This window comes from Hyperolius riggenbachi, chromosome 5 (genome assembly GCF_040937935.1).
Source record: "Hyperolius riggenbachi isolate aHypRig1 chromosome 5, aHypRig1.pri, whole genome shotgun sequence".
Taxonomy (NCBI): domain Eukaryota; kingdom Metazoa; phylum Chordata; class Amphibia; order Anura; family Hyperoliidae; genus Hyperolius; species Hyperolius riggenbachi.
The window spans coordinates 234,316,632-234,340,823 of NC_090650.1; the positions used below are offsets into that span (position 1 = coordinate 234,316,632).

The 24,192-nt window shown below is 39.0% G+C and overlaps 1 protein-coding gene across 2 annotated transcripts in view; it reads right to left on the minus strand.

Annotated features, from left to right (window-relative positions):
- CDH18 (cadherin 18) overlaps positions 1 to 24,192 on the minus strand; it is an 809,510-nt gene that overhangs the window by 200,635 nt on the left and 584,683 nt on the right. For both annotated transcript variants that reach the window (XM_068236726.1, XM_068236725.1), the window contains one exon: positions 1,259 to 1,440. In XM_068236726.1, coding sequence (XP_068092827.1) covers positions 1,259 to 1,440 — 182 coding nt within the window. The remainder of the gene's footprint in view (positions 1 to 1,258; positions 1,441 to 24,192) is intronic.

Genomic DNA, 24,192 nt, shown 5'->3' on the forward strand with positions numbered 1-24,192 from the left:
CATAGCATAGGTCTTGACTATAGAATATACAACTTAATTAGAAGCAACCTAACAAAGAATGCAAATTATCAAAAACATAAAGCCATTGATTAAATTCATAATAAAATGTGGGTTGGTTCATGATACCTGGGAGGGTGGGATTACAGTTGGACCTAAGCACAAGTGCACACTAGGGGAAGGCTGTGACAGCCCATCTGTCATTAAGTCTCGATATTCCTGGCTATCTAAGAAGTCGAACCATTGGGCCCACATAATCACATATTTCTCAACCTCCTCTGTGGTGGAGTGGTGAAATTGTTCCATTTTTTTAATCTGCTCTATCTTTTGAAACCAAAGAGAGATCGATGGAGGGTCAGTGGATTTCCATTTGAGAGGGATACATGCTTTGGCTGCATTCAGCAACTGTTTGACAAGGGATTTTTTGTACGAACGGATGCTCTCTCTGGAAAGATGCAGTAAGAAAACCTCTGGGAGAAATTCTAATTTTTCACTAGCAATGGTGGCTATTAATGATTTCACTCTGGTCCAGAAAGGGATGATTGATGGGCAAGCCCATCAAATGTGCAGAAGGGTACCTGTTGCACTTTGACACCTCCAGCACACATCCGAGACCTGAGGGAAACACTGATGGAGTAAAGCTAGCAGTTTGAAGTTCATTTCTAGAGTTAGAACACTTAGTGAACTTTTACTTATTTCCCTAGTTGATTTCTGGACCAAAATTAAGACTCTTGGTATCCCAGGGACAGGAAGTGGTAATATCACTGGCAGGGAAAAACGCAGGAGTACAAAATAGCCCCACATTCTGCCAATTTTCCATTCAGTCCAACGTAAAGAAACAAACAAAAAAGCTTGGAGTTAGAGGTTAAATACTTTTCTATTGGTTCAGAGATTAAGCAGTTTTTCACATGTGTGAAACATATCTTTAGTAAGATACTTTCAAACAGTCAGGATAGTTCAAGATATTTCAGGAGGCCTCTCTCAATGTCTACACAACAGGAAGAGGTCAGGGCATGAAATAAAGCTTATGCCTGTCTATAAACTGGAAAGAATAGTTTTTCTTTTAACAAAACTGAACTTTTGTTTTACAAAAAGGTGATGACATTACACATTTGTCTCAAAAACAGTGTTGACAAAGTCTTTTTTTAATAGAACATATTTATGTACACAATTTTGCACTTGTCAATTTGAGTATAGGTACTGGTCAGAGAAAAAACATTTTAATTATATAACTGTAATGATCAGTTAATGAACAGTTTACCTTTTTAAGTAAAAGGATCCCTTCCCTTGTTTCTTTATCAGTAGATATGGAAAAAACTCCATCTCCATTGATGATTGAGTACCTGATTTCAGCATTTAGTCCAATGTCTTCATCATTTGCCTTGATCTTTCCAACTGCTGATCCAACTTGAGCAGATTCAGGAACATAAAGTTGGTAATGATCTGTGTAGATATTCATACAAAATTAGCACCAGTATACAGAATACTTCAATGAATGGGAATAATAAATATCATAATTAATTTAGTCATTATTATTGAAAAGATTCTTAATCTGAGACTTTTTTTGGCGACGTCAAGCATTTCTTTTCCTCTCTGCCTTCATAAGGTATGAGCAGAATTACTCAATTCCATGCGGTGGAATTCTGGATGTAATTTTCCAAAATAGGGAAGGTGGTTGATTTGGCGTAATTGTGAGTGGGTTTGGGGATGCAATGGTCTTGAAATTGCTCCCAATAGGGAAACTCTTTGGAACTATACTAGAGACATTTTTTTGTGTCAAAAAGGCACTAATGTAAAGGAAAAGAGCAATGAAGACAGTGAAATTATGGTAATTTCAGTGGTCCATATGGACTGAATTCTTGTGCCAATGCAAAGGAAGGGTGCAATGGTCAACTGGTATGTATGGACTATAATAGACCTATTTTTGTGCAAAATAAGGGCACCAGTCCATTCTTGTCTTAGCCTCGTGTACACTTTTTGTACTTTTTGTAGTGAAAAAAAAAGAAAAAAAAGACAATAGTATTGCAAGGAATGTACTCTGAACCTCACACAAAAACACTAAGGCCTATATACAATTCACTTTTTCTCCTGGGTTTTCTCCTCGGAGATAATTTTTCATCTTTAACTTAAATAATTTTTTTTTAGCATTTTTCAATGAAAAAAGTATCAAAAAATAGGTAAAAAAAAGTACTGTAAAAATTATTTTGAGTATTTGTTTGAATGCTAGTGGTGTAAAGGGCATTTTATTGACAAGTTGTGAAATTATCACCTTGGAGAAAACTGTGAAAAAGGTGAAAAAGTGAATTGCATAAGACCCTAAATGTTTTGCAAAGAATGAGTATAGCTGCTGATATATCTGAAATTCAGAATAAAAACAAAACCCACAAAGATGATTTAAAAAACATGTATTAGAAAACTATCCAGTGCCTTGCTTTCATGTCTGCTTGTAAGGGTGACAGCACAGTATCTCTCTCTCTCTGCGTGTTTTAACTACAACTTCAGAGAAAATCAGTCGAAAAATAGAAGTATCCTCCTGTCTATTGTGTGTATCATTCTGTTGCCAACAGTTAAAATCAGTTCTCAATTTGAAGCAATGGATTCTGTCTATCACTAAGTTTCATAGGCCTCATCTTCTCCTCTAACAGACTTCATGCAGAATAATCCAAGTCCAGTTGAGTGGGCAGGTTGGGAGAAGGCTGGCTAGCTAACAGTAGTGGGTTGGTAGGGATACACTGAGCAGTGAGTTCTGTAGAGACCATTTCTGCTTCACCCATAATTGCTGCCCCCCAGTACCCCAGAATTTTTTTTCAGCCTAAATCATGAGCCAGAACTTCTCCTGACCCATTCACCCAGAACATGTCTATCCACCTAGCACTACTCTATCCTGCCCATCCCCAGCACTTTGAGCCAGCAGTTAGGGCAGCTGGATAGCATACAGAAAAAAAAAGAAGGGAACACCGAGGGTAATGAGAAGTATATAAATGAATATACTCACAAGTCAGGGTTACCGTATAGGTAACCACTGTATAGGCAGGTGAGGAGATCAGGGATGGTCGTAGTCAGCCAACTTTGCTACGCTGGAACTACGCATAGTTCTACGCAATTACGCTTCGCAAACTATGGCTACGAAATCAGTAGCTTTACTACGTTTGCATTTCGTAGACTATGTGTTAAAATATGGAAGTTTCGCATAGTGCGAAGCGTAGTGTATGCGTACGCTTATGCCCTTATGCGGAAAAATTTCTGCAATAATCCGCTAAATATGCGCATGAGTGAATTAATATATGCGTACATTCCACCTTCCAATGCGGAATTGTATACGTATAGAAGGGCAATAATATTTCTGCGTATGCGCAATGATCCGTATAGACGAAATTACCGCATGCGTAGTTGACTTCGCAATACATACGTCAACTACGCGTGGCGGGCGAAGCTTCGAATAGCGGTACTATGACTACGCGGAAATACGTACGCGATGTTTTTAAACTTCGTCTATGAACTTCGATGCGTAGTTGCGGACTACGACGCGTAGATTCGCACTGGCGTAGTTTACGAGGAACCCTGGAGGAGATTAGACCTGTCCTCACTCAGGATTAAGGTGTTGCTCTCTGTAGATAGGGAGAAGACAAGGGGAATTCAACCCCTCCACCAGGGGTGGATGCTGATATTGTAAGGAGAACAGAGGTGCCAAAAGAATAAAATGTATTAAAAGCTTTAAAATTCCTCGGGAGGCAGTGGTGGACTCATCTCCCCGAAGTAGACATAATACCGTCAATTTTAATACAAACAAGTTTATTTATATACTCCAATAAACAGTGCAACGCATTTCGCAGGTATATTCCTGCTTCTTCGGGCAATAACAAATAGGAGTACACACAGTACAGTCTCAAGGTCTTGATAAGCGCCTCTGTTTCTCAGAGGAGAAATGCAGAAAGCATGCAGAAAGAGGTACTTCCAAAGGCAGCCCTCTTTTAACTCATTTTAAACTGATGAAAAAACGATCTATATTTTAATACAAAATAGCTATTATTTACATTGGTGAAGGTGCTGATCTCTCTCTCACAGATTACGTTTTGATGGCTAACACGGTGCAACACTCTACTGCTTCCACCCTGCAGAAGAAGGCCACAAAGATGCATATCTGTTAACCCACTTCTAGAACTTGATGATTGAAATGCATGTCCTGTTTAGGTGCTGCTATCCCTGCCAGGGCATAGATTTCAATGAACCCCGATGCACGGTTCATGCTGTTGTTCACATCGTTGAACCCATTTGCTCTGCTGTCACGCTAACAATTTCATTGGCTCCTTACCCCATGATTACTGTCAACCAATCACTTAAATCACACAGTAACAAAGGAAAAGGACGCCATTGGTCCTTAAGGGGCCAGAACTGCCCGGTACAGAAAGAGTTACATTTAAGCTAACCTATAAAGCTGATTTCTGGGATCCTGTCTTATGAGGACAATAGATCAAACCCCCTCTCTTCCATTCCAAATAGTTTTTCTTCTATTTCTGATCAAATGCCCCTGATTTTATTGTTGCAGAGCCCAGTAAAAAAATAGGTACAGGAAATCCCTGGGTCTGTTAACCATGATTCTTATTCTAAATAACTAAAACAGCCACCTTAGGACATATATTAACAAAGCAGACTTACCTGGAGGCTACTCCGTGCCTCCCTTGGATGTCATGAACTGATGGACACCAGTATACTAAAGGCCAGTGTAAAGTCTGCCTGTGATTAAAACCTATGGAAAAGTCACTCTTCCTTGTTTTTAATCAATCACAAAACTACGGAAAGATTGTGGTACACACTGCCATATTGCATATAAGAAAACATCCCCAAATGGGAATTAACATCCAAACTCAGCTGAGCCAAATGTGCAAGATCCTAGCACAATCACTTCTTTAGTACTTTAAAGGATACCTTAGCGCAATACCAATTTAAAAACAGGTAATTGTGATGTCGTGTATACACAGAGCAATCCCATCTGCGGGCACATGATCAAGGAGGAGTGTCACCAGCATCGCCTGTGCAGTCAGCCGCGACCACCCAGACCAGAAAGTAAGTTCTGGGGATCAGTACGCTGTAACAGAGGGGGACGGAGTAGAACAGGAGGAGCGGTGGGCATGAGAAGAGCCCACTACACATGCCTGCTCCTGTTTCTAAATTGGTTTTGCGCTAAGGTATCCTTTAAGATGAAATATTTTTGTAAAGCCACCACTCCTACAAAAGTGTACCAAGATTTTTTTTGTAAATGTATTCCTGTCCATTTTAGAGGAGCACCATAATAGAAACCTAATACAATAAATAGATAGTAATGTGAACAGATACTAAGCATAATAATAAAAATGACTTATATTTCTGTCTAGCATCTGGCATTGTAATGAAGCATTCATCATACAGTGATGGAAAGTTGATAGCTGATAAGTAGTTGTACTTTATTTTGTACATTTCCATTTCCTACAAAGGAAAAAAAATAAAACTGCCATTAGGTATTACTTTTATTTTGATGTAGTGCTTGAAAGCTTTCTTTCCTTACAGTTAGACAAGAACAAAGTACCAGATCAGAATTGATACCAACTGTGACTAGCCATGAATCGCAATCACACTATTAACTTTAAGCCTCAAAGGCCTCAATTCACTAAGATTTATCAAACACTTTATCAAACGTTTGATAATTTACCTAATGGGTAAAATCTAATTTTGAATTAACTAAGGTGTTATAGATTTATCGAATGTTTTATCGATGAAATGATAAATAAATCTATAACACCGTAGTGAATTCAAAATTAGATTTTACCCATAAGGAAAATTATCAAACGTTTGATAAAGTGTTTGATAAAGCTCTGTGAATTGAGGCCAAAGTCTATGTGAGGTATGCACCAGAATTACTCCTCAAGATGAGATGAAATCATTTTCCACCACTGAGCCTGCATATATTACACTGGGATCTGCTGTACTGAATCCTGACTAAAAACCTCAGCTCGATTATCTGAAAATACAGTACCACAGACATCAGCTGCTGAATGATAAAGAAAAATGAGCTTAACTGGCACACGGTGTAAGTGATAAAATGTTGCTTCAAATAAAAATGCTGAGTGAAAAAATATTTCAGAACTTGCATTTGCTACAAAATGCTTTTTATTAGTAGCTGTTGTTTCCGTGGACTTTTTTTCTTTTTTGAAACTTGACTTATTAGGTGTTCTTTTTTCCCACAAGAACAGAAGAGAAAAGAATCAGTATCAAGGAAAACATGTAACCAACACATGAAAAGCTGACCTAGATTTGATTGGCCAACTTTTTTTGATAACTCCTCTCTGAAAGCAGCTAAAATATGAGGGATATGGAGGCTGACATATATTAAATAGATTCTTAGATGTGCCCTAGCACTGCTTGTTGTGCTTGGAGCCCCCCCCCCCCCCTTTTCTCTGATGTCTTCATATTCAATGGAGTCCTCCAGTCGAATATGAAAACCCAGAAGCACCCTCTAGCCACCTTGTGTGAATTGGAACTGTGTAGGTGCAAATTCCAAACAGCTCAAGCACAGGGAAAGCAAGTGCTAATTCATGAACACTTTCTTTCACTGAACAGGCACAACTAAGAAGAACTTCAAGGAGGTACCATAGCTAACAAATTTTAACCCTTTTCAGGGGTAAATTACGTTTGACTGCATTTTCCACATGCTTGTTTCAGGTGTGTGATGGGCATCTGCGGGTTCCCTTGTTAAAGGGACAATGAGCAGAGGCACTGGGTATGCTTATAAGGATACCCACATCTATTTGGGAATGAGTTTACACATACCGACCCCTTTAGAAATCCTTATGTGTCCTGCTTGCCTGGTTTAGTTTGTATTGAAATGGTGACTCCCGACAGAAAGTTGCGCTGTTACCCAAAGAAGGAAGTCTGCGGGTCTTTACAGTGCATGCGCAGGCTTTCAGGCTCTGTAATTTCCTCCACCCCTGCTGCGTATCATAGTTCCGTGCACTTAACTTGTTGTTAAGTATGGGAAGGCTCTAATAGCTGAACCTCACAATGCATGCCACACACACACACACAAACACACACTCTGCCCATGCCATAAATGGAGGCAGTGCTCTAAATTCCAGCATAATTCCCTAATAGTTAAATGCACAGAAATCCAACCCATAGTAGACAGATGTAATGAAGAGATGATTCCAGCATCTTCATTCAATGCTTGCTAAACCGTGTGCGCGTTTGATGCCTTCTAAACAGTGCAATGGATGGTATATGTATTTGATACAGGTTGGTGCATGAAAGATGGGCTTGGAGCCTGTGGATCCCTGTGCGACTCTCGCTCTCTTTGCTGCGTGTGTCCTCTGCGGCTTAATGAATCCTGTTTCTGCAGCATCTGCTGTCATATGAATGCGGCAGCACATACAGGCTAAACAGGCTTCATTAGTGAGAGGCGCACAGGGATCTGCCTCCAGAGTCTACCTGTATACTGGTGCACATGACAGACGGTGTATGATCTTAGCTTTGATCTAAACTTTAGTCTAATGTCATAATAATTGATTGCATAAGGTTGATCATGCCATATTTTAGTTGTGTTTATGTTTTAAGAAAATAGTTGTTAATTTACTATTAAAAGTTCAAATATGATAACATATTCATGTAGGTACTTGAGCAGATCTTTAGTCGTTGGTGCAGTCACTCCTGCCATGTCAGATTTCCCTGCTGTGAGTGTCTCCTGTCACTAGGGGAGGCAGTTTCCCTATATGCTCGGCATAGGCATCACAGGTAACAGGGACATGTTGACAATTTACTTTTAGCAAACATGTTTCTTCACTAAAGGTGTGTTCATCCGGTGACTCACAGTCATGCCTGAACATCAGCACATGTAAACTATAGTTTGAAGAGATCCATATGACACCAGTGACGATTCCATAGAATGAATACAAAATTGTAATGAATGAAACCTTTTTCATACTTGTAACGCCACAGATATAAAATACTGATAAAAAGAGGGGTTTCAAGACATTGATTATGTTACTATAGATTCAAGGTTATGTTCACATTAGGACGTTATTGTCCTGCATTATAAAGTCATGTAACACAGTTTACCGCACTGCAATGTTAAGGCTATGCGACGTTCACAGTGCAAAGTTAGCTTCACATTGTAAATGCTGTGTTATGGTAACGCACTGCTGCAGTATGAATTCACCCCTCCCTGTTCTAACAATGAGCAGAGCTTCCATGATGGCACTTGTATTGCCGCATGTACTGGGTTCAAGCTTGATGCTGATCTCCCCATGAAGAAAGGGGCAAAGGAGAGGGAGGGTTAGGTAGGTGGGATCTTTACTAATGAGCACAAGTGCGTGCTAGTATATGCATAGTGTTCATCAACTGTAATTGTCATATATCCACCTGCCTGTTGCAGAAATAGTCTTTACAATGAAGAAAACACCAATGCTAATAAATGCTACAGTGAAGCATACAGGCAATGAAAGGGTTGCTTCACTGTACCTGGTAAGGTGTGCATTTAGAAGTAACCTACTGTTACCTCTAAATGCACATGTTACCAGGTACAGGGACGCATACTTTCCATTGCCTGTATGTTTCACTGTATTTATTGGATGCAACGTTAATGGAGCATTATTGTGTGTTAAGACTTTTTTGTTGCATTGTAATTTTGCGTTGCGACTTTAACGTCAAATCACAATGCAAGATCCCACTGTGAACCAAGCCTTAAAGTAATAAAGAAAAATACTTGAATCAGCAGGTGCAATGAATAAGTGATTAGGAAATGTACTGCAGGTGAAAGCAATACATAGCACAAAAGAAAATCATATAATAGACAGTACATTTTTTTGTTTATGTTATCATGTCTGTAAGGTAATGAAGCGGAAGGAAAATACCCCGTGCAGTGCAGCACTGTTAAATTATGGACTGTGTGTTCAGTAATTCACCAACCTCACATCCAATGCTAATGTAAATGTAGCGTAATTTATGCTGGAGAATAAATGCTAGCCCAAAGAAATGCAAATATCCTTTCCTGGTAAACATTTCTCACTGTGACTTTCACCATTTCCTAATAAAAAGCACACTTTGACTACATGGATTAAAATGCAAATAAACCAGAATAAATAGTCCACATTAATAGCTGCAACAATTAGATGTCAAGTAATTGAAAACATAAAAGAAAAAAATGCTTATTTAGGTTTACTTTTTTCAGTTTGAAGCCCCTTTTCTCTACTCTTCATTTAAGACTTTCAGTGTGCACTACGGTGGTGCCATTACTCATCCTCAGTAGGCCAAGGCTGACTTTGCTAGCTATGCTGGGAGAAAAAGGCCCATGAGCTATCATTAACAGCTAATAGACATCACAGGATGCTGTAATTGGTAACTCATTTTTCCAGTTTGGTACTTGAGACCACTTTACCATTAGCTTAGATACTGACATTAACTAATCACCATTATAGAATTAGTGTGTCAGAGATGCAAGGCAAAATAAGATTGTGAAGTTTGTTCTGCAGGTTCCCACGTTTGAGTTTCTTGCTGCCAACTTTAGCTGGGAGTGGGATGGCATTAGAGAAGTAGAAAAGCATTGTTAAAGGAAACAATTGTACAGTGTCCAAAAATAACCAGCCAACAACACAAGGATCTAAATATAAAAATCAAGTTTCACACATTCTACACTGCAGTCTGACGGAGTCACACAGAAAGAAAAACTTGTCTAAAATGTTGTATCAGTTGAAAAAAAAAAGTGACAACAGAGTGTGACAAAACACATTTGAATACATTCTACTGTTGGAAGCACCCAAATGAAACCTTGAAGACTTGACACTAGCCTCTAATAATAAGATCTGTCTACACAAAACCTGTAGTGTGGTTATAAATTAGCTGCATGAGGTTTTTTTTTCCCAAATGCCACAATACTTTCTTTGCAAATTGAAAATGACTTATCAGAGTAGAGTGGCAGGACTAATTGCATTTTATGTCTTATGTCAGCAATTTCAAATGCATTAGCTCTTCTTTGAGGATTGATAAATGATACTGTGATTTTTTTAAATACATTTCAAGCGTTGTGCTTATAAGGAAGACTAGGAAGTTGAAGATGAGTAAACTTTTTGCAGTAGTTAGGTAAAAGAAAAAGCACTGTGCGCCAACAGTATGCTTGCAAATGTATTCCATAAACGTCATATACAGATGGCAAAAACAACAGGGGTTAGCTGATGTTCTAAGAGCTGTTTCACGGGATAGCTGTTGCCCGCTTCCTCAGAGTCTGCACATTGCTGCTGAAGCAACCAAGGTCACACTTTCCACAGCCAGATTTGAGTACCAGCCTATATACCTTCTACCCTGTCATAGAAGAAACTTTTTAGGTTAGAGTAGTCAAAAAGACTGTTAACTCTAACTTTAAGTGCATTCTTTTATATGCTGTCAAGAATCTGCTCTTTTTGTCAAGCTGATCTGTCCCTGTCTGTGATGCAGTTTATTCTCACCCTTCCACTCTTGATACTGAAGTATCCACTCTGGGTTAATGAATTTATTATTATTTTTATGTTAGGACAACCTGTGTGCTCTAGTATTTACTAGCATTGACGTTTTCTTCATTGTAAAGGATATTTCTGCCACAGGGAGGTGAATATATGAAAATTACAGTTGATGAACACTGTGCATATACTAGCACACACCTGTGCTCATTACCTTGCAGGATCCCACCTACACTAACCCTCCCTCCCCTTTACTACATTTCTTCATGCAGAGATCAGCATCAAGCTTGGACCCAGTACATATTGCTGCAAGTACAAGCACTAGCATGGAAGTTTTGCTCATTGTTAGAACAGGGAGAGGTTAATTCATACTTACCCATCATGCTTTTTGCTGCTAATCTTTAACATACAGGGGGAGGGGGTGAGCACTATATTACTAAGGAAGCCTATAACAAAAAAAAGGGAGACCACTGGAATTGTATATTGTGATCTTGTGTGTCTAAAGGGGAGCATTGTATACATTGTATACATTTAGTATATAATGTGCATTGTATGCATGTAGTATATAATGTGCAAAGTATATCATGTGTAAAGTGTAGTGTTATATAGTAAATAGTTATATCGTTTAGCCACTTGTACATTTTGAACGCAGAGCCTATGTCCAAAAATGATGTGGCTTATGCCTCCTGAACATAGGAACTAACATAGATAAACCCCATTTGTCCAACCTTTCATGGTAAGTGACTTTCAAACCCTCTGATAAATGAAGTTGCCTGTCTTTGTACCTGTTCTAGTATATCAATATCCTTCCTATAGTGTGGTGCCCAAAACTGCATTCCATACTCTAGTTGTGGCATCACAAGCAATTTATACAGAGAGAGTAGTTAACTAGCATCCTGCAATCTTATTTCTCATTTTAAGCATTCCAGATTTTTATTTGCTTAAGCTCCTGCTGCTTGGCATTGAATATGGTTATTTATGCTATGAACCAGAATTTCTAAAATCTTCTCTAAGTCTCTACCATTGGCACATCCAAGATGGGTGACCTTACATTAATCTACATTAAATTGTATCTTCTGTCTGCCCACATGGCCATGAGAGATGGTCCAAACATCACATTTTGGGTTCGCGAACAGCAAATGCGAACTTCCGCAAATGTACGCGAACATGCAAAGCCGGAGAACCGCCATAGACTTCAATGGGCAGGCAAATTTTAAAACCTATAGGGACTCTTTCTGACCAAAATAGTGATGGAAATGTGTTTCAATGGGTCTAACACCTGGACTGTGGCATGCCAAAGGGGGATGCATGCCACACACAGAGAAATGCAATAGTACTATCAGAATACAATAAAAAAAAATAATGCACTGGAGTGGTACTGTGTTTGCTACAAATGTAGCATACAATAGCAGTAGTATTGTGCACAGCTGTGGGTATCAGTGGGCTGTAGAGTGTCACACACAGAGATATTCACTAGCACTATCAGAATATAGTCTAAACTAATGCACTGGAGTGGTACTGTGCCTGCAACTTAATGTGGCAACAGCAGTAGTGTGCACAGCTATGGATGTCAGTGGGCTGTGGAGTGTCACACACAAAATAAAAAAATAGGAGGCCGATGTACTAGCCCTCAAAAGGGCTATTTAGGGTGCTTTCAGCAAGTAGTCAGTGAGAAAGAAGAACACAGGCCTAGCTAACGCTTTCCCTACCTATCTGCAGCAAATCTGATACTGTTCTCACTAACAGCAGCCAGCAGAGAATGAATCCAATATGGCCACCGAAACTGCTTTTTAATAGGGTAGTGGGGAGTCCAGGAGGGGTTGCTAGCTGATTGACTGTCATGTGTCTGCTGACTGTGAGGTAAGAAAGGTAAAAGTTTAGCTCCATGATGATGTATAGGGGGTGGGTTGAACACGCCAAATGTTCGCTGTTCGCCACGGATGCGAACAGCAGGAATTTGCTGGGAATTGTTCGCCGGCGAACCGTTAGGGTCATCTCTAATGCTCTAATGGCTATGCTGACAACATCCTGTAGTGATGTCCTGCTTAGTGTTGATTACTCAGCATATTTTTGTATCATCTTGTGGACCGCTACTTCTAATAGTTTCCCACTTTGGATGTGACTTGTTTACCACAACTCTTTGCCTTCTGTTCCTTAAAGAGGAACTCCAGTGAAAATAATGTAATAAAAAAGTGCTTAATTTTTACAATAATTATGTATAAATGGTTTAGTCAGTGTTTGCCCATTGTAAATTCTGTTAAATCCCGATTTACATTCTGACATTTATTACATGGTGACATTTTTACTGTTGGCAGTTGATGTAGCTGCTGCATACTTTTTTGGCAGTTGGAAATAGCTGTAAACAGCTATTTCCCACAATGCAGTAAGGTTCACAGACAGGAAACTGCCAGGAGTAAGTACTTAACAGTTTCTTGTGGGAGGGGTTTCACCACAATATCAGTCATACAGCGCCGCCTGATGGTCTGTTTGTGAAAAGGAATAGATTTCTCATGTAAAAGGGGGTATCAGCTACTGATTTGGGATAAAGTTAAATTCTTGGTCAGTGTTTCTCTTTAAGGAGGAACTGTATTAAGAAAAACATAATGAATTAAATTATTTTTTTGCAATAATCATTTATAAATGATTTAGACAGTGTTCGCCAATTATAAAATCATGTCTTTCTCTGATTTACATTCTGAAATGTATCACAGGTGGCAACATTTTTAGTCCAGTAAGGTGATCTCTGCAGAATGTTTGTTTACTGAGAGTTCGAAATGATCCAGTAGAAAATAAACCTTTTCTTCTGGAATTTTTTTTTGCATAACTAAATATCACTTAAAGGGCAGAGCTACAATCAGGGCATATTCACAGTGGGGCGGTGCATTGTAATGCGACATTTAAGTCGCAACACTGCATTACAGCACAACGAAAAAAAAGGTGGTAACGCACATAAACGCAGCGTTACCGCGGCATACAGTAACTACAATAGAGCATACAGGCAAGGAAAAGTATGCCTCTCTGTATCTGTGCCGAGGCTGGAGAAATCTATATAGGTTTGCCAGCTGTCACACTTGTGTCCCTCTTATGCCGGGGACCTGGCTTGCACGGATATCCTCACGGTCTTCGATGGTGATCCAGTTGGGATTCCACGGTGGTTATTTGGAACACGCTGCGGTGCGCGTGTAAACGTTTTTCTGCGCTGAACCTGATAAAGCAGGGGTGCTCCCCGTGAAACGCTTTGCAATAAAGTTTTTAAACACAGCCTTTGCATATCTTTGCGGCTAACACCGCTTTGCTTTGCTAGCTGTTTTTATCTCCTATCACACTCATAGCCAGGGAATCAGGCTCAGACCAGCCGAGCGCAGAAAAACTTTTACACGCCCACCGGAGTGTGTTCCAAATAACCACCGTGGAATCCCGACTGGATCACCATCCAAGACCATGAGGATATCCATGCAATCCAGGTCCCCGCCATAAGAGGGACACAAGCGTGACTGCTGGCAAACCTATATAGGTTTCTCCAGCCTTGACAACCAGGTGAGACCTTTCCTATAGGGCCTAGAGCCCTCACCTACTTGTATCACAGTGTGCACTTTTTTTTCCTCCTTTCTGTCTCCATATCTAGCACTGTTCTATACAGGTAGCAGCACCTGTGATACAAGGGGTCCCGCAGATCGCTCTCTGATGGTAAACTTTACTATCAGAATTCACAGATCTACATATCTCTGTATCTGTTTAACATCGGCAAGCAGTGAGTTACCATAATGCAACATTTACAACTTAACGTTAACGTGGCATGGTGAATGTGACATAAGCTTAACATTACAGTGCATTTACCTGCGTTATAATTACTTTTTAACGCAGGACAATAACGTCCCAATGTGAATGTGACCTTAACATACAGCAATATATAGATATCTGAAGTGTTTCTGATGCTGGAACCAGGAAAATTACCATAAAGGTATGTATCCTACAGTGCCTCTTTAACCACTTCACTCCCCAGGTTGTTTCACCCTTCCCACCAAACAACATTTTTCACCTTTCAGTGTTCATCCCATTCATTCTGCCATAACTTTATTACTGCTTATCACAGCTAAATGATCTGTATCTTGTTTTTTTCCCCATAAATTAGGCTTTTGGGGGGGTCATACTTGTTTCCAGCTATTACTTTATTTTCTATGCATTTTAAAGGGAAAAAGGAAAAAAAAAACACTATTTCTCAGATTCCATCCTCTATAGTTTTAAAATAAAAAATGCTACTGTAGATAAAATCCACACATTGTATTTGCCACTTTGTCCTGGCTATCACAATTTTTTAATTATGTTCCTAGTGCAATGTATAGTGACAATATATTATTTGGAAAGAAAGGTGTATTTTTTCCTGTTTTGTGTTTTTTGTACCGTTTCAATAATTACAAGCCCTTATTTGCTAAAATATTAGTAAAACACCTTGATGACATACATATTAAAACCGCTGAGTCCCTAAGGTAACTATTTATGTAATTTTTTTTAATGCTGTCCCTTTTTTATTACAAGTGTTTTATTATGGTAACTATAGGGTGCAAGGGTGGGTTAAACAAAGGGTTCATGTATTTTTATTTAATTTATGTACTGTAAAATGTATATTTATGTAATTTTTTTGCCACTAGATGTCCCCACACACTTTATTCAGTGTGCTCTGAACAGAGTCCAGAACACACAGGCAGTGTTTGTTACAGGAATGATCATTGGCTTCTCATTGACACCATGATCCTTCACTTACAGACACTTTGATTAGCTCAAGGAACACAGGTTCCCTTTCACCAATCAAAGTATTGGTGGGTTCTATCAGCAGGAATGACCTGAGCACACGTTGGTGCGAAATTCAAGCAACCCATTAAAACCTCCTGTTTGAAGTCAACAGATGCAAGCAGGATGTTTTAATGTGTCCAGTTTGCAGCAAGAGGTTAATAAGTTACACAGATTTTCTCATAGTCTCTGTATCCCCAGCTTCTGCACCAAGCTATTGTGGAGAAAAGTGTCAAAAGCCTTTACATCTACATTTATGACTTTCTAAAGATCTACATTTGCATTCACCACCATTTCATAAAAGCTGAGTATGTTGGTGAGACAAGACCTGTCTTTAGTAAACCCTTGTTGTTGAATTATTACAATACAAATATTGTTTAGTTTAATTTTCAATCTGTAATGGGTGAAAACTAAAAATTAATTTTATTTTTCATTTATTTTTTCCCATTAAAATACAAATAACCAAAATTATTCTTGAGAAACATATTACCAATGAATGTCTATTTTTTCTTAAAATAAATAAATATTGTGATCCTTCATGGTCATGTTTTAGGTTGCAATAATTGTCATTAAAAGTTGTAGTAATTGTGATTTATTGATTTACTGTATTTGGATATCCTGTTATAACCACACTAACAATTCAATTGTAACTGTATCACTGGGAATAATGCTATTTAGTTTTTACTTTTATCCAAAACATCAATGTTTAAAACAAATATTAATAATACTCCTAAAGAATTAAAACACTATTTTGCAGTCATACGTACAAGATTCAAAGACAAAAAGGCTCTGAGAAAATATTTAAATATTTCAACATGTAAAACTTATATTGTATTTTGCAAAATGAACTGAACAATTCAACTGAAAATAGTTCAGCCCCCACCACCCCTCAAGTCCAGGCAGCATGTGATTACAGGAGTACAAAGAGTGGGCAATTGTTTTTTTTTTTTTTTTTTTACACAGTCCAAATGTTGCATGCAATAAAAACAAGCAAAATATTGGTGTTGCCTGATGTATTAAAACATATGTTGAACATGATGAACATGAAAGTAGATATTCATGGCTTTCCAGATATATTAGTTATCTAAAGGCTCCACAACAAAGGGTTGTACGTTTTTGCAAGGTAGTCATGTTAGTGGATTTGCAGAGTAATCATAAATTAGTAATACTTTTCAATAATATTTGTTCCAGAGAGGTACCGATACTCAACAGTACTGAAAAGGAACTTGCTATCTTTGCATCACAGACTCGAGAAGGTTGCCAGCATTATGTACCAAAATTGCAAAGTAACAGAACAGTCACTGGACAAGAATATAATAATTGAGATAAAATAGCTAGTAGGGATGTGTATCACATTCATAGGCAAACGCAGAGGGGGATTACAGCTGCCCAGAAATCCCCCCTCAGACCAGTGCTGGTGCAGTGTCTGGGGACAGTCACAAGTTGAGACACCAGAATGTCTGCAGGTATCCTGCAGCTCACATAACCACCCCTTTCTTTCCCTGCTACAGTTGACTTTGGATGGAGCAGCAGTGTGTGTACAGAGCATGGAGCAGCAGTGTGTGCACAGAGCATGGAGCAGCAGTGTGTGTACAGAGCACGAAGCAGCAGTGTGTGTACAGAGCATGGAGCAGCAGTGTGTGTACAGAGCATGGAGCAGCAACGTGTGTACAGAGCATGGAGCGGCAGTGTGTGTACAGAGCATGGAGCGGCAGTGTGTACAGAGCATGGAGCAGCAGTGTGTGTACAGAGCATGGAGCAGCAGTGTGTTTACAGAGCACGGAGCTGCAGTGTGTGTACAGAGCATGGAGCAGCAGTGTGTGTACAGAGCATGGAGCAGCTCTGGGGATCTTAACAGAGTCAGGTTTGAACACAGCCCTGTGCCCTGCTGTGTGAATGTTTCACTTTCTCCTTCATTACCAATGTTGGCTGTCCTCATTATTATCTGTATCCTAACTGCTCCTGATCAATCCTGTTGTCGATCGGGAGCAGATCGGACACATGTGAGGCTACTGAAATAGACTCAATACATGCTACGCAAGATATTACAAGCCTTTATTTGTCATGATTTTGAAGATTATGGCTTACAGCTTATGAGAACCCCAAAATCAAAAACTCAGACCATTAGAATATTGTGAAAATATTCTAGGCTCAAAGATCAGATTCTAATCAGCTAATTAATTCAAAATACCTGCAAAGGCTTCCAATTCACATATTAGTTTCATCTTTAAAGTTGAATTACTGAAATAAATGGACTTTTGTGCAATATTCAAATTATATATATATATATATATATATATATATATATATATATATATATATATATATATATATATATATATATATATATGTATATATATATATATATATATATATATATCACATGTTCTGCCTTCTCAGTGTCTAGGAGGTAGATAAGCACCCACTACATTTAATTAAAGTCACTGAAGATGCTTGATAACTGACACACTACTTCTGCAACAGATGCAATGAATGGCTAACCACAGGAACCTTTAGGTTATTGATCTTAATATCAAGAAGGTGTTAACATGCCCCGCAGGGTCACAGATGGATGTATATAACAGCCTCAACAGCCTGTTTAAGTTGGCAAAATGTACCAGTTTTACAATCCCCTGATTATGAGCAAGAAAAATCCCTAGACCCTCACTGATACAGTTTCACTGATTACATGCCTGGTAAGTGATAGGTACCCTGGGCCCAGCAGGCATCACCTTTATGAGTGCTGTAGTGGTCATGTTTTAGGTTGCAATAATTGTCATTAAAAGTTGTAGTAATTTTGATTTATTGATTTACTGTATTTGGATATCCTGTTATAACCACACTAACAAATCAATTGTAACTGTATCACTGGGAATACTGCTATTTAGTTTTTACTTTTATCCAAAACATTAATGTTTAAAACAAATATTAATAATACTCCTAAAGAATTAAAACACTATTTTGCAGTCATACGTACAAGATTCAAAGACAAAAAGGCTCTGAGAAAATATTTAAATATTTCAACATGTAAAACTTATATTGTATTTTGCAAAATGAACTGAACAATGCAACTGAAAATAGTTCAGCCCCCACCACCCCTCAAGTCCAGACAGCATGTGATTACAGGAGTACAAAGAGTGGGCAATTGTTTTTTTTTTTTTTTTTTTTACACAGTCCAAATGTTGCATGCAATAAAAAAAAGCAAAATATTGGTGTTGCCTGATGTATTAAAACATATGTTGAACATGATGAACATGAAAGTAGATATTCATGGCTTTCCAGATATATTAGTTATCTAAAAGCTCCACAACAAAGGGTTGTACGTTTTTGCAAGGTAGTCATGTTAGTGGATTTGCAGAGTATTCATAAATTAGTAATACTTTTCAATAATATTTGTTCCAGAGAGGTACCGATACTCAACAGTACTGAAAAGGAACTTGCTGTCTTTGCATCACAGACTCGAGAAGGTTGCCAGCATCATGTACCAAAATTGCAAAGTAACAGAACAGTCACTGGACAAGAATATAATAATTGAGATAAAATAGCTAGTAGGGATGTGTATCACATTCATAGGCAAATGCAGAGGGGGATTACAGCTGCCCAGAAATCCCCCCTCAGACCAGTGCTGGTGCAGTGTCTGGGGACAGGCACAAGTTGAGACACCAGAATGTCTGCAGGTATCCTGCAGCTCACATAACCACCCCTTTCTTTCCCTGCTACAGTTGACTTTGGATGGAGCAGTGGTGTGTGTACAGAGCATGGAGCAGCAGCGTGTGTACAGAGCATGGAGCAGCAGTGTGTGCACAGAGCATGGAGCAGCAGTGTGTGTACAGAGCACGAAGCAGCAGTGTGTGTACAGAGCATGGAGCAGCAGTGTGTGTACAGAGCATGGAGCAGCAACGTGTGTACAGAGCATGGAGCGGCAGTGTGTGTACAGAGCATGGAGCAGCAGTGTGTACAGAGCATGGAGCAGCAGTGTGTGTACAGAGCATGGAGCAGCAGTGTGTTTACAGAGCACGGAGCTTCAGTGTGTGTACAGAGCATGGAGCAGCAGTGTGTGTACAGAGCATGGAGCAGCTCTGGGGATCTTAACAGAGTCAGGTTTGAACACAGCCCTGTGCCCTGCTGTGTGAATGTTTCACTTTCTCTTTCATTACCAATGTTGGCTGTCCTCATTATTATCTGTATCCTAACTGCTCCTGATCAATCCTGTTGTCGATCGGGAGCAGATCGAACACATGTGAGGCTACTGAAATAGACTCAATACATGCTACGCAAGATATTATAAGCCTTTATTTGTCATGATTTTGAAGATTATGGCTTACAGCTTATGAGAACCCCAAAATCAAAAACTCAGACCATTAGAATATTGTGAAAATATTCTAGGCTCAAAGATCAGATTCTAATCAGCTAATTAATTCAAAATACCTGCAAAGGCTTCCAATTCACATATTAGTTTCATCTTTAAAGTTGAATTACTGAAATAAATGGACTTTTGTGCAATATTCAAATTTTGTAACATATATATAGATATATATATATATATATATATATATATATATATATATATATATATATATATATATATATATACTGTATATATATATCACATGTTCTGCCTTCTCAGTGTCTAGGAGGTAGATAAGTACCCACTACATTTAATTAAAGTCACTGAAGATGCTTGATAACTGACACACTACTTCTGTAACAGATGCAATGAATGGCTAACCACAGGAACCTTTAGGTTATTGATCTTAATATCAGCTAGGTGTTAACATGCCCCGCAGGGTCACAGATGGATGTATATAACAGCCTCAACAGCCTGTTTAAGTTGGCAAAATGTACCAGTTTTACAATCCCCTGATTATGAGCAAGAAAAATCCCTAGACCCTCACTGATACAGTTTCACTGATTACATGCCTGGTAAGTGATAGGTACCCTGGGCCCAGCAGGCATCACCTTTATGAGTGCTGTAGTAAAGACTATTATTAGATAACATTTCACTTGTTTATGTTTTAATAGGAGGATCTTTTTTTTTACATGAACATCAAGATGTTTGAATACGTGAAGACAACCAGAGCATTTTTGTACTTGAACAAATTGAAAAAAATAATTTAATAACTTTCCCCTATAGCTGTCTCTGAAAGCTAATAATTTCAAATATAGTGGAGTCTGTGGCTTATGAATGTCAAGCAAAGAACTAATGCAATTCTTAACTGGTTGAAACGCTAGGTTTCTAGATTAGAAGAATTTAGAATTTACATTTCCATAGCTGGGCTAATGGAAATCACCCACAAGAGGTTTTTGAAGTAGAAATTTCACAAAACAAAATGCTTGAAGCTGAGGATTACATTGGATTTAGGATTAGATTAAGGATAAACAAAAAAAAAACAAAAGCTTTAGTACTTCATCCTAGCTATTTCTTACTTCTTCAACTATAGCTGGGTGGAAAGGAATCTAAAACCAGAACGTGTAAGGCTTTACTACCAGTGCCAGCCTACATGGCTTTTAACATTGAGGGGTACCTTATTATTATAATTTTCTTAGTAATATAGTGCATCTGCTGTACATACATTCCTCACAAGTGAAATTGCAACACCATAAAAAATGCACATAGAGATATGCTAATCAAAATACCGGTATGATTTGCATGTTTTCATTATGTTCTAGTACTGCATTAATGACACACACCTTTACCTTACAGGGTACTTGACATGTGATAAAATGAGATACATATGTGAATGTACAGTGCCAAGCCTGCATAGAACTAGGCTATGTTGTCATTTTTTTATTTATCTAAATGAGTAAATGTTTGGAAACAAGTTTTTCCCCCTATTTATGGATTAAACATTAACATAAAGTTTATTTTACAAGTATTATCTATTACATAAAATCCCTGAGAATCCCACTTCTAAATTGTATCCACCCCTTATCGCCCATGCAGACTGTTCTTGGCCAGGAGCACAGAGCGGGCTCACATGATGCTTTTTCCCCAAAGCAATACCAGCCCATGTGGTTCTTAAAGTTTATGAATGACTTGAAAAGAGGTTGGCATGTCAGAATTCACCCTATTTGCTAATAAATCCTGTCCCAAAGAAGGTGTTCTCTCCCATCTTTATTGTTCAAAATAAGGTGGGGTGAGTGTAGGTGGTAATTAAAGGGGGAATCTGGAAAGACAACAATTCTACCACCTTGCAGGGAAAAACAATATCATGTACAATTGGGTTATTATTTAATCACGCAAACAGTTTTAAGCAAGGAAAAACTAAGCCAGCTTGAAAAAAAATTATAAAAATAAGAGGTGTCCCATACAGTAATCCAACCAATACAGGTGATCCTGTATTTTAATTCAAGCCAAAAAGCAATTCCCCAATTACCAGGTTATCTCTTTGCAAGACTGATTAACAAGCCAACCACTAATGGTGGTGGCGAGCCACCCCCAAGCCAGCCCCGATTTTATCTTCATTTTGAGCAATAGGCTGCAGCAAAAAACGGAGCTACATGTGGAAGGAGATTAAGGGGAATTCACCTTAACATTCCTATGTTTAGATTAATTTTATGCTGTGACCCACATGTCCATATTAGCGGCAACAATAACTCTACGGGTGGGATTTTATAGCAGGCCAAATAGTCTTCAATATGGCAAGTGAGTGGTAGGCACTTCTGCAAGTTGTGAATTCAGTGCCCTCCATTGGTAAAAAAAAATATATATTACTTAGGAGTCTGTGGACCCCTTTTAATGTATTGTAAAAAGCGTGCTTGGCATTAAGGGGCCATATTTAAGGTTTTAATACACTGGCAGGCCTGCAAGACACTCCACAGAAGTCTTAAGCCCACCTTTGAAATCTCTGTAGTGGTCTTTAGCTTGATATTCCACCTTTCCGTGGACTGCAAAGCAGAACTTCTTGCATTTCCAGACAGAATTCTGGTGTTAAAGAATGTGAGGATTCCACTCCTACCGAGACATAACTCATGAGAAAAGCATCATATGTCAGAGCCACTGAATGTTCTTTCTGAAGATTTTCATTTTTGCCATTTATTGAATTACAAATACTACTGGCTCAATATTTTCTTTGTATACTATGCTGTTGAAATAGAACACATTTCTTTATACCTGCTGTAAGCATTATTATTTTGTCTTGTTGCATGTTTTGGATCTCAATTAATTTTACATTATAACAATATAACATAAGAACAGAGACATTCTCATTGGGTATGAATGGAAATTCTGCATCAGAATCTGCATCAACCCCAGAACTGGAAAAGCACCAGGTTTTTTCAAAGAGATAATCAGTAGTTGTATTAAATTGTGGGTTTGCTATCACGGGTATGCCTTCCCAATAGAAATTTCTGGTCACCCTCAGCCCTTGTTTTGTTTTTGTAAGATCTGAAGATACATAATAAATGATGATGATAATGATGATGATGATGATGATGATGATGATGATGATGATGATGATCGAATGTACCAGTATCTGTGAAAAATATATAAATTTGTTGATGCATGGCTCTGCTTTCAAGAAAGGTCCAGTAACTGCATTGGCAAGGTTTCGCTGCACATGATCAGCATATGGTTTAATATACTATGTTTAGCCTGATACCAAGCTGCATAGAAGCTTATTCCTGTAACTCTGCAGTGGACTCTGGTAAAGCCACCCACAGAGATCAGAGAATGCCTTCTAGCCTCATATTACACCAGAGAGCTCAGCAGATGACCAGACACAAACATGAATGGGAAACACAAGAAGGAGACACTTAAGCCTTAGAAGCTCACCTAGTTCTTCACAACCACAGCAGACAGAATCAGCCAAGATGGCACTTGGCACTGGAGCCAGGACCACTGAAAGCATCAACACAGGAACAGCAGCACAAAAACAGTGGTGAGTACTCACCAGACTCTCTCACATCAAGGAGCCTGGTCAAATCTAGGCCCCACATGGAGGATCATCTAGGCCCTGCCTCCCCCATACATAGTAATAAGCCCAGTATCCCCCTGACTAAAGTCCCTGCCACAGAACAGACACTTTCTCAGGTATTCCTCAAAGACTTTATGCTTTCCTTTAGGGAAGCTCTGCACTCTAATATATGGCACCTGTCTGAGCAAATCTTTTATATGACAACAGAGATGAAGCAAATGTATTGAGAATAAAACATCACACCACATTACTGCACATCAGTGGTGTAACTGGAGGGGAGTGGCCCCCGCAATCACATGGGGGACCAGAGCTGTGGGGGCCCCAAATACTTACCCTCCCTTGCTCTGATACAGGGGATTTTACTGCAGATCAGGTGCTTTTGTGGGTACACATGTTATGGGTGTGAAGATCATGATGGCCACACTTGTTTTATGACCCTTGTGAGATGGGCCCAGAAGCAATGAAGGACACCAAGAGGAGACAAGGAAAGAGTTGTGAACATTTGGGGCACCCCATAAAAGTTTTGCTGGGGGCCTCATAAATTGTAGTTATGCCACTGCTGCACATAATGAATCGATGGATGTGCATAAGGATTGGAAGCAAAGGTCAACTTGATGAAAGACAAAATAATTGAGTTTGAGGATCGTAAACACTTCAACAATGTTAATCACTACATTGCCTACTGACTTGCATTACAGCATGATCTATCCTAGGCAACCAGTCCACGCCAATTGGCATGAACGTTGTGGCAGCCCAAGGACCACTCAATGCCAATTGGCATGAAGGCCTGGGGTGGGGTTTTGCAGGAGATCGCACGTGCCAATGTGCGTGCATCTCCACTTGAATGATGGAGCTCTGCTTCGTCATCAGTCTCCCAGCGGTAATCACCGCTAGTAGACTATTAGACAGCGAAACCACCCTCTATTTATATTGTACAGTGCTGCAATCTACTGCAGAGCTGTACTGGGGACAGCCGCAACATTAGGCTCTCCCTCTGGGTGACTCAGAGGGCGATCAGCTCTCATAGGCTGATG